Source organism: Tinamus guttatus, unplaced genomic scaffold (genome assembly GCF_059628265.1).
Source record: "Tinamus guttatus ecotype Peru unplaced genomic scaffold, ASM5962826v1 Tinamus_guttatus_pri_ptg000246l, whole genome shotgun sequence".
In the NCBI taxonomy this organism is placed as follows: Eukaryota; Metazoa; Chordata; class Aves; order Tinamiformes; family Tinamidae; genus Tinamus; species Tinamus guttatus.
The window spans coordinates 7,017,498-7,034,308 of NW_028288780.1; the positions used below are offsets into that span (position 1 = coordinate 7,017,498).

The following is a 16,811-nucleotide window of genomic DNA, read 5'->3' on the forward strand; positions in this document are numbered from 1 at the left end:
GAGAGGTGCTTATGTTGGACTCATCAGAAGATCAGAATTTTTGAAATTGACTTGCAGATAAATACATATTGCCAATTGCATAGATTGAAAGCACCTTTTTATAATATTGCCTATAGATGCCAATAAATTGCTAACTGAAACAGATAGTGGGTTATCAAATATTCTCTGCAGACATCAGGAATGGGTGAGATTCACAGTTGGAAAGTCACTATTTTGACTAAATCCTGCATCACATCAAATGACATCAACAGAATCATTGTGATACAACCCTGGAAGAACCAAGTGGTCAGTCAGGGACAAGTCTTCTAATTGCAACTCTAGCTATAAATGCAAATTAACTAAAAAAATACTGAGCCACTCTACATTGCCATGACTACTTTCTGTCTGATTTACATCATCAGACTCATTAAAGTCACAGGAGCATATGCCTTCTCCACATGTAGCTAAAACTCCAAGAAAGACAAAAAAAAAAAAAGGACGCCTCTCCATTGGGGATGTGAACACAGGGATATCCTATTGGATAAGGAAAAAAATGTGAGTGGGAAGTAGGAGGAGAAAAAACAGTGTGAGTAGCAGAATAATAGTGAGATATGGAATATCAGATTTCCTCCTTCGTAAGGCATAGAAGGGAAAGCAGAACCATTAGACGCCTCATATCATGAAGTGATAACAAATCACTTCATTATCTCAGTCACAGTTTCTGATGTATATTACAAATGGACAACCAAGTTAAATGTGAGGTGGGTCTATCACACAGAGTATTAATAACACTAGCTTTAAAAAATATATATTACTTTGGATTCTAGAGTGAGCAGTAAAAATGTGAAAAGTCCTGGATTTAAATCAGAAAAGCGACTTAAAAGGACTGTTACTGGGGTCCAAGTCCTCACTTACCGCTTTGGTAGCAGCTACTGCAAGACTGGAATACACCGAGTTGAAGGAAATGTCAACCCAGCTAAGTCAAACTACCTCTTAATGCAAGAACAAATAGCATATGACAGGGCCCAAGGGGCCTGAAGAGCAAATAAATAGTTTGTCCCTGTCCACTCTGAAGGTAGTGGTGTAGCTGACATAGGCCTCTAGACAAGTAGCATACTCAGCAAAGGGTCATTATCATTAATGTCCCTGATCACATAAGAATCAGAGCCATCAGAGGATGCTGAGTTTTCAGTTTGTTGCCAAAGAGAATTTCATAAGCCTGAGGATTTTTCTTGATCCCAACCAAATCGTAAAACTTGCTCAGAGACTGTCAAACCCCCAGCAAATCGGCAGAGAAAAAGTAAGCTTTTCAACACACTTTTTCTGGAAACCTAATAAGAGCCTTTATATAAAGGAAAGAGAAAACCTCCTATCTATTTTCCTGCAGCTGGCTGTAACACTCTGTGAACACTGGTGCACATCTTCCTTCTCATTCACCCACCCAGCTGCATGCACTCAGGTGTATGCACACATTTCTGCTACTGCCACTTAGCATGGGTTTGTATTGCCCCTGCCATTGTTGTTGCCCTTCCATAAATTTGGAACCAAAACAAGAAGGAAAAAGAAAAAAAAAAAAAAAGAAGGAAGAAAGAAAGAAAGAAAAAAAAAAGAAAAAAAAAAGAGAGAAGATAAAGGTCTGGAGAGGTGAATAAATAAAAAAAGATGAAGAATAATTAGTTTATCTGTGACTCCCTAAAACTAGCTTTGGAAGCAAGATCTCAAGAGGTGAAAGCTCACTGACTGACCATAGTAATTACTTATATTTACATTCCTTAGCCTTGGAGATTTCCATAATGTACTCTCAACTTTTCATCACTTGCTAAGGATGTGCAAGGCAAACTTTGCAGTGCTAAATGCTATGATAACCAAGCTGCATCACAGCAGGTATTTAACAGCATATCATCACTTCATGATATTATTTTGCAAGTTCACTACTAGCAGTATGAGCAACAGGAGTATCTCAGTAATGGCTATGGCACCGTAGACCTGCATTCAACACAGCTATAGAACAAAAAGGTTTTGAATTATGCCAGCGGTCTACAGTAGCCCACTGACTGTTGCTACCATTGATAGTGGTATTATAAACCATGGCAGTAAGAACAATGTCCATTTTTTTCTTTTCAGAGTACTGTGAAATTGTGGACAAATGTTCTTGAGATGAGAGTGCAGTTTCAGGAAGAAAAAGGAGAGTTTCCCAACAGAAAACAAAAACAAACAGCAGCTAGCTATTCTATAAAGTTCAGAGTAACAAACAATGCACTCAGATCAAGGCAAAGAAAAAAAAACCTCTTTAACTTTAAACTAGGTGTAAAAAAATAATGCGTTCTTATAAACATTGACTTGAAGAAAAGAAAGCCTGCAGCAGTGGTTGCTTTTATCACAAGGTATAAAGTCTACAGTTCATTAAAGTGTGAAAAAAACCTCTCCTATATTTTATGAAGCCCTTTAATTGCAGGTATATTTTTTATAAATGATTTTTTTCTGGTATTTTCTTTCAAAGATTGGTAGCTGTGTAGCTTGGGTAGATATGAATGAGAAATATTAAATGCAGAAGATGCATTGGCTGCATGCCCTGCTCCCCTCCTTTCTTATTTTGCTTATATAAAAGTCTAAAAATTAACTCTTTTATTACCTTTCTGTGTAAGAGGGCTCGTACTCTAGAAGCATATTCTGAGCATGTCCTGAGGTATCAATGTAATCTAACTTTAATCAGCAAGCTCTTTAAAGTATGCAGCTGCATATAGCATCCTTAGTAGTCTTGATAAATTAACCTGGACTCTTTGGAAAGACTTCTGCAGATTAGGAAAGAAACATCAGCAATACTTGGGGGAGAGATGGAAGGGAGGAGTAATGGTTAGCATTCTTAGGAGTGATGTTCAGGCAGAATTTATAGTCCATGGTCAGCCAGTTGCCCATAAACTAGCACAGGACACCGTCTATCAGCTTGGTATTTAGTATGTGCTTATTTATAGATTTCGGAAGTATATGAAGGTCTAAGCCTATAGCCAGTGTTAGGATAGATTCTGCGTATGCCTATAAAAGCATTTTATAGTGAAACTACAGATTTTTTTTCCTCCTCTTCTGCTAGTTTTCCTTCCATAATTCTTTTTGCATCTGATCACTGAATCCTTACCAATTTTGTCACTGATTAACCTGTGAAACTAAAGATCAGTAAGAGTGTCATTAGTGTAACACACATAGGCAACTAATTCTCATTACAACTTAATGCCATCCACACAGGCGGCAGAGGGTCACAGGGAACGGCTAATGGTAGCCGACAAATGTTGGGTGTATTAGTCACAAAACATTTGCTGGATTCCATCAGAATGTCGTGACAACCTTCACAGCTAGTCCCAGCGCGCTGCAGCCGGCGCTGGAGTTGCTGGTGACAAGCCGTCACTCTATCCTGCTTGAGCTTTATAGCACCAGTCAAAGCAGTCAGGGAAGATTGAAGTGACAGAGGCCCACTGAGTAAATAGTGAAACATGCAGCACATCATGAAATATTCAGCTAGGGTGTAAAAGCTCTAAATGCTTTTTCAATTATTAGCACCTGCACTGGCTGCATACATCTAACACTAACCGCATGTTAATTGCCACAATTTGTTAGGGTAGTTGTAAGGAGAAATTTGAAAGGGATGAGACATTCTGCACTGCATCTTCACTTCCAATCTTATTTTCTGCAAACCCTCTCCTTAGTCCTAAAACTAAGTATGCTTGTGTATACATAAGTGTATGTACACACATACACACAGGCAAAGACACAAAATCTGGTAAGAAAACTCAAAGTACTGGTCCACACACCAGGTGAGACCCTGAATTATATCAAGACACCGAATTGCTCCAGGACGCTGCTCACCCTTCTTGTTGCAAGATCCGGAACCGGTATGGCGACCTGAGGAAGGCATAATTACAGTTTTTGCCCAGCACAGAAAGAAGTTGTGCTACTGCAGGGCTGTTTCACCACTGCTTTTATAAAAGGAGGTATTTTGGGCAGTTTGGTCAGCTGAGTTTCTACCGGTCATACAGCAACTCAGTCCCAGGCTTAACTTCTGGGGGAGTTCTCCTGCAGATCAATAGGGTGTGTTGCTGCATACAGCAGCAGTTACGTATGTGCACTGTCAAAAGGATTGAGCAAGTGACAAAATCCAAGGAAACGCTAATGTAAGGTAGCCATTTAACCCTTGCTGGTTTTCCCAGTTCTGTCCATCCCCAGCCATAACATAGAAGTTTCAGAGTCAAAAACCTGATATGAATGTGCTTGGAGTAAATGTAAATGTCTGCAAGGAAAGCAGTGCTCTTTAAAATGTAATGTTCATCACAGTAGGTTTACTGGAAATGGGATTTACGGTTTTGCTTTAGGCTGTTTATCTTCCAGGCAAGCTTTTTGGGTTTGCTGCAGTAACATGGCATTTAGTGTCATTCTCTAGTTTAATTGATCATAAGTGGCATTATATGCTCTTCAGAAAACTTAGAAAGATTGTGTTTCATCTTCTTTTTAAGTCATGCGTAGGTAATATTTGCCATAAGAACCAGAGAATCTATTTTTAAAGAGGATATTATGGATGAGGAAAATATATGACTTTTGGAGGTTTATTTTTTTCTTTTTACTCATAGGTGTCATAGATACCTGTCTTTTGCTTGCTGGAATGACCAAATGATTTGATCATTACAAGTGATAGGAAACATCATCTCATTAAAGCAGACGCTCTAGTTTTAATTGTTAGAGGTTTTTTTTTTTTTTTTTTCTCCTTCTTTCATGTGAATTTTTCAAGCATTTTTTGCAAGCAGATGACTTTACAGCCCTGGAGAACACAATAGCTGTGGCAGTAATGCAGGCTTTTCCACAGGAACCTGCCAGTGTGATTCAAGCATAACTTGACAGGGCCATCTTCAAGGGTGAGGGGGGCAGTGGGGCTCTATAAGCATTCAGTCCATGATATGGCTGTAAGGACAACAACTGTAATGCTTTGTGTAATATGAATTTTAAGAGGAAGAGGGTGTCCAGACCCCTTAGGCAGATTTGACAGCATCGGCCTTTGTGTGTCTGTCTCAATTAATTTTTAGTATTTGCCAAACAGGTTTAGATCGTCAGATTAAAGAGACTGTATATGTCCAAAGTAGAAATACTATTTTATTAATATATTATTTTATAACGTAACCATGTTTGTTAGAAAAACAAGTCCAGAGATCACTTCTGTTTGTAAGTATCTGCTAACATCCAAGGGCAAAGTCTTATCTTAGTAATAACAAGTCTCAACTTCTGTAGACATCTTTAAGGATCATTTTACTCAGAATGAGAAATCATTGTTAAAAGAGAGATGAAAATAATAGTGTAGCCCAAAACTGGTGAATTTAAGAAAGTCAGTTATATTGAAAACCATGGATTATGAAATATGAAATTTCCTCTCAGGAATTAAAACAACCTATTGATTTTCAAATCTCGGAGTAGAAAAGAAATCAGAACTTAGTTTGTGGCATTTAAAAGTTTTTTTTTACGTAGTATTTCTGATGAAGGGAAAGGGACAATTCTTTCACATTCACATCTGATTTCTGAAAGGAAAAAGAGAAGTGAATATTTCAATAGTGAACTTTCCTTCTGTTTCAGTGATATGCAATGAAATGCTTATGGAGAACTGCCTTGTGCAAGTTTAAAAAAAAAAAAAAAACCTCTCCATAGGAACTCCTGAAGAGTCTTAATCCTTTTGAAGAGTTTTTTACTTGAAAACTTACAGCTAGCACATCCTATCAGACATAACAGTATACAATTGAGGAGCAAATGCTTTGCATTGGACCTTAGGGAAACAAATGGCAAGGCTTCAGAAACATCATCTTCCACAGCTAGTGTTCACACTATTCCAACCTCTAAGATATCACCTATTTTTACCATTGTAGTTAATATCCTTTACAAAGCTTCAAAGCTCATAGACAAATTATAAATTCCGAAGCAATAGGAAAAAAAAATGCTAGGAACAGAGTAGTTAGGGATAAAATACCACTAAATGTTGACGGAACTTTAGTACAGCCTCCAAAGGGATTGTATCCATGGGCCCAGACCTCACCATACCAGATGCAACTGCTACAATCAAGGAATATGCTATGAACAGTGTCATACTTAGCTTTCTCAGCCAAAATACTACCACTGCAGCTAACCAAACCATAACATGTAGACCACTAGAGTAGAAGAATGCAGAGCCTAGATATTTTTCTAGCAATTAAAACAACAACAAAAAGTCCTCTTTGGTACTGCTTTTGGACCAAGAAGTCACTTCTGCCTCCCATGAAAGCGGAGCAAGCATTATGGCAAAGCCTTCCATTACGGCCCCTGGAGCAGGGCCAGAAGCTCCTTGTAGTCCCCTTGAGATTCCTCTGATGCCAGCAGGTTGCTAGTGAAATGCACTGAACTGAATCTCTGTTGAATGAATGTAAACAACTAGGAAAGCATTGCATTTCTTTTTCCAGGTGAGTCTCACTTTGAGTTTACCACATAGTGCACTGCTGCTTATTAAAGTGTGAAAACACCCTTGTTTACATGGAATGCTGTATTAATACAAGTCCTCAAGTCCTTTAAGGCACTTTCTATAGAGTTGACCCCATGCAACTGAAATGAATGAGAATTTTTCATTGATTTCAGTGAATATATAATCAGTAACTGTGAAATGACACAAAATTAATCACCCTGAAGGAATTAGAGCTTATAACATTTTTAGGCATGAAAGCGAAACAGTTTTAAGCATGGTAGCATAGTGTGCTATATTCAGAGTAAATTGATCTGTATCATATACAGTGAACAAAGTTTGCTTTCGTGGACTCTCCAAGAGAGAGGCTCATGCCACATTCTACTGGTTCACATACCTTAAAAGCAGGAAACTTTCAAGTTTTGAGAGTTCAACCAGTATGTTTATTTCTTTAAAAGGCTTGAAAAGGTGAGTTGATTTAAAATCTGGTTACCTGCCACTGAATATTTAACATATATCTGCATTGCAAATATTTCCTTCTTTGAAATGTTTTGATTCTATATCAGGATATTTCTAGTCTCTAGTTCATGAGAGAAGCCTTGAGTTGAGACTGTGTAGTTTGGCCAGATGAAAATATGTTCCCTGGGATTTTTTATTTGTTTGTTTTCTTTTTTTTAAAAGATTTTAAGGTTGCTTTGTAAACATGGTCCTCATTCTAATGATATTGTATAATGCAATCTTTGCTAGCAATTGACAATGTTGAAGCCACTTTTTCCCTTAATGTTTATTTTTCAGCATATAAATTAAAGCACTATAGGCTGCTCTGTGCTTAGGTAATTATATTGCTGGAGAGTAAGTTTATACAAATGTCTGTTATTTCCTTCTCCTTTGAGGAGCCTTGTGCTTTAAAATCTTGCTAAAAAAAAAAACAACACTGAAAAGGTTATCACAGATACTGTTGTCAGAGAAAATGGACATTGTTGTTTAGTATTAAAATCATGTATTCCAGATGTGGGCATTTGTTAGTCAGTCTGCTCTAAAATGACATACTGCTGAATCTTTAAAGGGCTTCAGTTTGGGAAAGCAAAATATGATTGGGCAAATTGCTAAAATATTTAAAGTGCAGCCTGTTAAAGCTTTTACTGTGAAGAGCATCACGTCAGAAGTTGTATGTGGTAAAAGCAAATAATTGGCTTTCCATAGTTATGCCAGTCAGTCAGCATGCGGCTCTGTTCCTATCCCTTCTACTTCATTGCAGATGCTAATAGCAACTCTTTGAAATTTATTTTGGAGGGGTGGGGCTGGAAAAAAAATATTGTGGACATGAAGGTGTCAGAAAGTCCTATATAAAATCAAATGGTTATTGGTCTAGAAAAAGTATAAAAAACCTTCCAAACTGCACCCAAAATCTATAAACTCCCTTTTAAAATTAGCTTTTATTTTAAAGTGGCTGCAGAGTAAGCATGTAAACATGGTAAAGTGTAAATACATTTCATTTTTTTACTTTTATCCCTCCTTGGACATAGCTCTTGGGATATCTTTCCATTCATAATTCATAATATTTTCCACTTATGTTGTCCTCAACTTGTTTTTCCGCAGGCATGACCCCTTGTTAATTCCTGGCAATGAACAGATTGACAACATGGATGCCAATGTGAAAAAATATGATTCCACGGGGATGTTTCATTGGTGTCCAGCCAAGGACATTGAAAAGGTCATTCTGGTAGGTATTAGTACTTACTTGTGTTAGAATAGAGGTTATTTGAACCGTAGGACTGATGCCTAATGAGTTAATAAATTCATATCTACTATCGTTAAATCTGACATACTGAAATAGGAAACATAGTATGGTGAAACTGAAGCTATCATTTTGGTTAAGGAAATATGATTGTATAAATCTGTATGCCAAATACCACAATGCGACTTGGCCCAGTCTACATTTTTGTTTTATAACCTGAAATTTTGCACATTAAATTTGTATCTTTTGAGAATCAAGACTGGAAGTATTTAAATGCCTGTGTACCCCATTTGTCTCTTTACACAAGGTGATAATGCATTCTAAAATAGGCAAGTGTTGCTTTACCTTACTTCTTATTTATGTGAATTTTGCTTTCTCAAAATGTCGGTTTCCAACATTTCAAGATACTCAAGTAGGCCAGAGTAAGTAGTACTACTACTCTGCCCCTCTAGCATGTTGCACTGGGCCTAATCTGCTTGTTTGACTGCAGAAGCCATAAAACTGACTCAAGTAATTAAAAATAATTAGAAGGCCTATCGCAGAGCATTTTGCTCAGTGAGAGTTTGTGCCACATGTGTTCATGTACTCATACCTAGGAGTAACAAGTAACTAACTCCAGATCTCATACACAAAACTGATGATATTTGAAATGAACTCCCTGGTGGAACTTCACTTTGTCGCACTTTATAAAGCTTTTCCTGAGCCTGCTGTCTTAGATATCCCTGCACTGTTGCATGGTGTAGCCAATAATGATGACAGCCCTGGTTTATTCTAACAGTCAGGGGATAAAAGCCTGTTCCCACTTCTCCTCAAGGGTTTCTGTAATAACGTAACATTCTGTAATGTTGCCTGGAATTGCAATACTGGTGTTTAAACAGTCGAGTTAGTCAACTGCAAGTTCTAGTGACTGAAGTGTGGGACAGGATTTGCACTGGGCAGCTGAAGTTAGTGTGCATTTTTATGTATTCAGCAGGCAAAAGGGAACAGTTCTACCATTGAGTGCCTGATAAAAGGTAGAGATAGAAATCCGTCTTCACGTTCAAGCATATTTTAGCAGATGATTTAGAAATGATCTCTACATGTTGTCCCATTCTGAAAAGTGTTTCTCCAAAAATGGCACTGTGAAGTGCCTCACTTATGACTTCTTGATGATTCCATGTCAGTTTTTTTCCCCTATGAGCCTGTGAATCTGTTAGTCTGGCTGGGTTCTTTCTGCTTCATGCATCACCACCAATAAAAACATTGCTGGCAAAATGCTTTCATACACCTGTTCAAGCTCACTGTCCACAATTTATGTCTACATTCATATTCATGCAAATTTAATGTTTTCCGTAGAGACTGCACAACTACCAATCAGTACATAATTTGAAGATAATGGGATTTCCCAGGTCATCGTCTGACTGCTACTTGTTGATGATGTCTCAGTCAGAAAAGAACTCATTTCTCTGCCCAAGATTTGCTTTGGCTCTCCAAGAGGCCAGCAGTACCTGACAGGGAGAACTTCTTTGCTTTTTGGATGTTTGGGTGAAAATACATGACTACATACAAATTAATGAGTTTGAAGAGACAGTTTTTTAAATATTTTACTTCATGACTTGGACTGTGTGTTGTAAAGTCTCAGTGTGTTGGACCCTTAGGCATGGGTCTACTCATATCTACTAAAACATTCACTCACATGTTCTGTTGTTTGAGGGCCTAAGTTGTATGAAGGTGCAATTGTACCTGTGAAAATGAGAGTTCATATATTTTCTTAACTGATGGGAAATCTAACCAGAGTTCCCTTTTTTCTTACACAGTGAATTCCTTTGCTACATATTCTACACTGTCATATTTCCATAATTCAGACAAAGAGCATGTACTATAGAAAAGCAAAGAAAAAAGAAAATTTTGTTCAGTTCACCATTATCTTAGTTTTATGCATTAGCAAAACCTGTGTAAAATGATACCAGAATGTCCAGTTTCTTGGCAATATGGTATCAGTGGATCTACAGTTATTTGATGGAGTGCAATATAAGGTCAGCTCCAGAAATGAAGGTCATAATTTCCTAATGGCATTACTTAATCATCATGGTTTCTGAGTTGCCTGCTCAACTGATATTACCCCTGATGAGATTAGTGCAAAAATGTAATTCTTGTCACTGAGACAACATAATACTGAGCATCATTCAAATGTTCAAAGAGTCTAGTTGGCCTGAAAAGTTGGTATTAGTCAGTATCTTGCACACCAGTTACTTCTGAGCAAGCGAAGCACCACAGAGTGCAGCATGAGGGCACCCATGGGACATCATAATGCTGTAGAGGGCTCTTCAGTTTACTTCGGAGTCTGGTGGCAGCTAGTACTAAAATGACATGGCCAGCACGGAAAGGACCATACGGTCCTCTGCTCTCCAGAGGTCACAGGGCCCTGTTGTGACCATTGGGCACTCATGCTTTCCTTTTCATATTGGTCCTGAAAAGGCACTAGTGGTTCATCAGATAATCATCTCTTTTCTATAATCCTTTTGGTGACTAAATGCACAGTAAGACAAATTCAGTTCTTAGATAAATCCATAGTGCTTCTGTTGTAGCTAGAGTCTTAATCCACGTGTGTAGCAACATATAGAAGGCCATAATTTGGACTAGTACAATGTTTTCCTGCATGTTTAAGGGAACAAGACCAAATTTTCTTCTGTGGAGCACTTTTAATGAAGGATAAGTAAGTATAAAATTGAACAGTTATTTTTCCAACTGCTTCTTTGTGCATGAACAATATTGACAGATGCGGTTTTTTTTTGTTTTAAAACTCAATAACTAATTTGAGCTTCCTTTTGTTTTGCATCTCTTTCTTTTTGTTTTGTTTTTTAGACTCGAAGTGAAGCAGCGATGACAGTTTTAAGTGGGCATGTGGTTGTCTGCATATTTGGGGATGTTAAATCTGCTTTGATTGGATTAAGAAATCTAGTGATGCCATTGCGAGCCAGCAACTTCCACTACCATGAACTCAAGCATATAGTGTTTGTGGGTTCACTTGAATACCTGAGAAGGGAATGGGAGACACTGCATAACTTCCCCAAGGTTTCAATCTTGCCTGTAAGTCCCAAGCTTTTTTATTGATACTTTGTTATTTAGGACACCAACTGGACAGATTCATATTGACTTTGATCTTAGGATTTTTTACTTTTGTCTAGTTATAGGCCCGAGGACTTAGTTTTTTCGCTTTACTGTGTCTATGAAAACAGAGCCCTGTGAGACCTTATTAGAAGATATTTGCTGCAGTGTTCAGTCCCTCGTCATCCTCATCGGATGAATTTCAGCTGCTATCAAATATATTAACTGTATTCTCCATCGAACTTTCACTGTAGTGCACTGCATGTAGCCAGTTCTGATGTTCTGATTTCCCTGACAGAATGACAGTAGTTATTTGTGACATTATTTATGTATTTATATCCATAAACCTTTGAAAAAAAAGTATTGTTTTTCTATCTACATAATATCAATCTATATTTATAAAAATTCCTATTGGCTGACCCACTTTATAGGAAGATCACCATAGCATTTCAATTTAGAGTTTCTGCCATAATCCTTGTAAAAAGGATTTGAGGAAGTTTGGCAGAGTTCTGACCTTTCTGAGATCAATGGAAGGCTCCTGCGGATTTTCTTGGGGACGGCCAATAAAACCACAGTTCAGAGGCCCTACTTCTGTACTGCTGTGTACCATTGTTATTCACTTGTGCACAAAATGTAAATCATGAGCTTCAGTACAAACAAGTGAACATCTCCATGCTAGTGATCTTAAATGTTTATAGCTGTAAATGATGCACAAAGGTGCAAGAAAGACAGAAATGAGTCTATGATACAGTCATGGAAGCAGTGCTCTGTACTTTGCTGTTTGGATTTTTTTTATTAGAATGAAAAAAAAAGTTTAGCAGTTCTCAATAAATTCATTTCAGCAGTGTAAAATTAATATATCCATGATAGATGTAACCCAAAATGAAGAATCAGGTAAATAGCTTTAGAATGGACTATACTTTCTGATCACTCTAGGCTGTAGTTTCTTTGTTACTGGACACAAAATTTTAGTGTAAACTCCTGGTTTTATTCTACAAACTGATGTTTTGTAGTATCACAACATTTTCTGCTGTTACAAAAATGGTGTCCCTATCAGATTTTGTCAGTTAATATCCTCCTCTTTCTCCCAATCTCTTTTAATATTAGTCATTCTGAAGGATAAATTTAAGGAATCAGAACTAAGTTAGCAGTCTTGTTAAAGACTAGAGCAGAATGGAATCCAGCTGCTGCTTTCGACCTACCCAGTGTGATGCATTTTTCTAATGTGTATTTACAAGGTTTCTTAAATCTAGGCATCAGGAAAATATCCATCAACTTTACATTCCCCAATCATTTTGTCCCCAAATTCAGAGCAATTTTGGACTAAATTGAAGTTAAACAGCCTAGTCTAGTGACATCTTCATTAACAGATTAATGCAGCTTTAAAAATATGGAATCTGTAAAGGAATTACGGTATCTTACATAGTAATCAAGGATGCCAAACGCTATAAAGTTAAGACTCCATTACTGCTTTTTTTCAGCTTGTCTGTTTAAAAATGGTCATATAAAGTTAAACGTGTCAGCACTATGCTGATCTCATTATACTAATATGTAAGTCCATGGAAGTTACTGAGATCATCCTGGTAGAAATCATGGGTTAAGGAAGTCCACTCAAACTCATTTCCTACTTCTTTGCACCTTTGTTCAGGAGGCAAAACTTGCTGCATATATCTTGTGGTGATGTGGATACAGCTAAATGTAGAAAAAAGTTTTGATAAATGAAAAACTTGGAAATTTCATATAAAGCCTGTGTTAAAAGATGTATTTAAGCTGTTGAATAAACTCTTAAGAAGTAGACAAATGCCAATTTTATATATCCTCAGGCAGCCTTAACTCTGTCCCTTTGCATAAAATCATTAAGAGTAAGTCTTTAATTAATTACATGATCACATACTATTTTTCCCCACAGGAATCTTGCTTCACTTGAGGTACAGTGCAGACACAAAGGGCAGAATTAAGGTGGCAGGAATGATCATATCCCAACTTTTGAGTACTTTATAACTAAATTATATGCTTTCAATATATACTGTTTTCCATGAGGTTTAAGGCTTCAAACTATTAAAGGTAATGAGAAGTAGTCAGATTGGTATCTGAAACCAAGTGGAAAATATTTCTCAATCATTGAATAAGAATTGAGTTCTGCCTTAGCTCTGTGTGTTTTAAATTCACTTCTGCTTTGAATATTCTCAGTGGAATTCAGGTGATGTTCACCGTGAGTGATCAAGAGGTGGATCATGTGGTCTTGACTTTGATTGTAAGACAAGAGGATGACTTTGTTTCCTCATGCTTTTTAGAGTCTTTGAGGACCAGCCCGTGTGAGCTAGCAGAGAAGAATCTAGTTTCCATAAAAACTACTTTTTTTTCCCGGATTCTGTATCTGTGCCCTGTGACCTAGACTTAATATTTTGTATGTAGAGATATGAACTGCTGAACATTAGAGAGAAGTGTTGTCTTTAAACAAAACATGATGGGTGAAGTGTTGTGTGTTGGTTGCGTTAACTATGAAAAAAGCACAGACTACCACAACATTTCTTTTTAGATATTGCATTCTTGGTTTGGACATTGCAGTGACAGGGAATATTACATGAGTTCTGCCAATTAAGCTAGAGTCTTGTTACTGTTTCAAAGGGTTTAATCACACAACTTTGAAGATCATTGTGTTTTCCTTGTAGAAGCATCAGAAGAATGCATTAGAAAGGATTAACCCTTTTTTTTTTTTTTCGTATTGCTGCAGGTAGTACACATTTTAGAAAAATAGCTCTATCTTGATTACATCTCACATGTGTAAGACACATAATGTTTTTCTGTTTAAATCGTTATTCTTTTGCCCAAGACCTTTGTGACTTGGTATTAGATAAATAGACATTTAAAACACATCCCTTGTTATATTCAGAGCGCCAGAGGTTGCCACATGATAGCACCTTAAATCAAGACAATTTTAAGTCGCAGATGAGATGTAGAATGCTGGCATTATTCCTACTTCTTGTTTGTTAGTAATAGCTTGACTGAGTATTGAGACTGAACCTAAAATGCTGCCATCAGCACCAACTACCCTTTAGATTAGCACACATCTCCTATTCCCTGGCACATAGTTAGACCCGCTTAATGTCAGAGCATAAAAAAAGATACTTGTTAAATAATTTCCCAAAGCTCCTTCTCAATCTTTAATTTGTTTTTCTTTTTTCCCTCTCTCTTTCTCCTCACCCCCCCTCCTTTTTTCTCTGCGCCGAAGGGTACGCCATTAAGTCGGGCTGATTTAAGGGCTGTCAACATCAACCTCTGCGACATGTGCGTTATCCTGTCAGCCAATCAGAATAATATTGATGATGCTTCGCTGCAGGACAAGGAATGCATCTTGGCGTCACTCAACATCAAATCTATGCAGTTTGATGACAGCATTGGGGTCTTGCAGGCTAATTCCCAAGGTAAGGACTGCCCTATAATACTTCTCTGCAGTGCCTACAGGGGACAGGACCTGGCAGGAAGAATATCCCTCACTCAGTAATTCAAAGAGCCCTACATCAGCTTGCTTGACAGTTAAACCTGCTGATTGGTATGATGGCTTTTAAAGGGGCCCCTCACTTAATTTCTCTGCTGCATCACAAAGCACATCTCATGGAGGAAAACTGAATGAACCTGGAGCTTTTTCTTCCTATTTTTTTTTCCTTTTTAATTTCCCTCAAAAAAATAATTGCTTGCTCACCGTGCCATGCTTTACAGCTTTCTTATTGGTGTAGTCACTATTTGATAGACAAAGCTAACGCATGTTGACTTCTTAGTACATTAATCCTGTTTGTAACGAGGTTTCTTTTCAATGTAAAGCACATTGCATCCACAGAGAAAAAGAGCTAAGTATCACAAGGTAGAAAGTAAAAATAAAAAGAACAAGAATTCCGAATTAGAGCTCTTCACACTTCCTCTGCCTTCTTGCTCAAAAAGCTCCTTACATGTAACTCAAAGCTGATTTCTTTCCTTAGTTAGACATGTATTCATCCCATTCAAAGGCATCGAATGAAATCTTTCCATCTTTGCTGAGATGAAGGGACTGATTCACAGGTAGCCAAAGGCTATTTTACACCAGCTATGCCAGGGCAAAACAGCTGCAAAGCAGTCATAAGCACCCTGGCAAATACCATCAGTGTAAAAACAGTCATCTTTCCATCCCTAAAGCATCTTGCAGCTTATGCAGGAAAAGAAAGTCCTACCTTTAATAAACCTATTAAGTGTGCAGTAAATATTCCCTCTGTGTTTAGCCTGGTTTTAAAAACAGGTGTAAAGGAGTTTTGCTTTGGTATGCAATTTCCCTGTAAGCTTGTCCTGGAGGTAGTCTCAAGGAGTATGTGAACAAAGATTAAGTTCAGTTCTTCCTTTTTGCACTGTAATGAATAATTATAAACTATTGGACAAAAATCAGAGGCAAGGGCATAACTTCTTGAATCTTTGTTAGATGGATTAATTAAACTGTGGAATTCGATAGAGGAATTAAATTGTACCAGGATATTTGAAAACAATTTCAAAATCTGATTGGATAGTTGTCTAGATAAGAAGTAGATTCAGAGCAAAGAGGAAGGAAATGATTTTCTCATCTCATATGTGTTTGAATTTTCAATCCTATCTTTGCCTGGCAGTGAGACAATCTGAAATATTTCAGTTACTCCCTGAAAAACTTGAGAGATGAATTTGTTCACAAAATAATGTCTAGTCATAATCAGGAAATTCACTAGAGAAGTGGAAAAGATGCTTTTGAATTTCTTGTTTGAGTGATTTAGACTTGGGATTTGAAAAATTCTATTTCAAAACTAAATGTGTGGTTTCAGTGCCATGCCATGGGCCATTTTATGGTGGGCCTCTCTGTCATTATATTAACACATAATTGGAATCATCCAGTAATTTGATCTGTTTGTCTTTCTCACCCCTTTCCTCCCTTCCTTCCTGTTCTTGAGCAAGGGCAGTCTGAGAGGATGTTTCTTGTGCTGCTGTACAGAGGTTGGTGGTAATTCCCGCGCTTGCAGTGCTCACATATAAAGAACCTACCACTGTAAAGAGAGTTTCTTTATTGCTATAAATGTGAGACATTCCCCCAAAGAGGCTGTGACAGATTCTGGCTGCTTTGTTTTATCTCTAGAAGTATATTGGGTCTCAGACCATCCTGAATGAGATGGAAAAACGGACCAATGTAAAAGTCAGGTCCAGCACGCAGGTCAGCAAAACCTGAGCAGCCTGATCAGACCTAATAGCTGATCCTGCTTGCAGTAGGAATGCAGTCTAGAGACCTTCTGAGGTCCCATCAAGCCTGAATTATTCTGTGGTGCTATGATTATATTATGAATTTGGCCGTTACAGCATAGCTCTTATGGGTCAGGAAGTATAGTCAGGTGTCATGGTCTAAACCCCTTCAGCAACATTTGATATCAGCTATGCAGAGCAGCAGTGGGGCAATAGGTTAGTTCACACAAAAGAGTTCTTGGATATTTCTTCAGGTAAATACCAATTTGCATGTAAAAAACAAGATAACTCTTTATGCAACTTTTCTGTGGAAGCAGGGCATAA

The 16,811-nt window shown here is 37.6% G+C and overlaps 1 protein-coding gene across 17 annotated transcripts in view; it reads left to right on the forward strand.

Annotated features, from left to right (window-relative positions):
* The window catches only part of KCNMA1 (potassium calcium-activated channel subfamily M alpha 1), a 432,171-nt gene that overhangs the window by 376,664 nt on the left and 38,696 nt on the right, over positions 1-16,811 (forward strand). For all 17 annotated transcript variants that reach the window (XM_088526419.1, XM_088526403.1, XM_088526411.1 and 14 more), the window contains 3 exons: positions 8,036-8,159; positions 11,019-11,243; positions 14,494-14,686. In XM_088526419.1, coding sequence (XP_088382545.1) covers positions 8,036-8,159; positions 11,019-11,243; positions 14,494-14,686 — 542 coding nt within the window. The remainder of the gene's footprint in view (positions 1-8,035; positions 8,160-11,018; positions 11,244-14,493; positions 14,687-16,811) is intronic.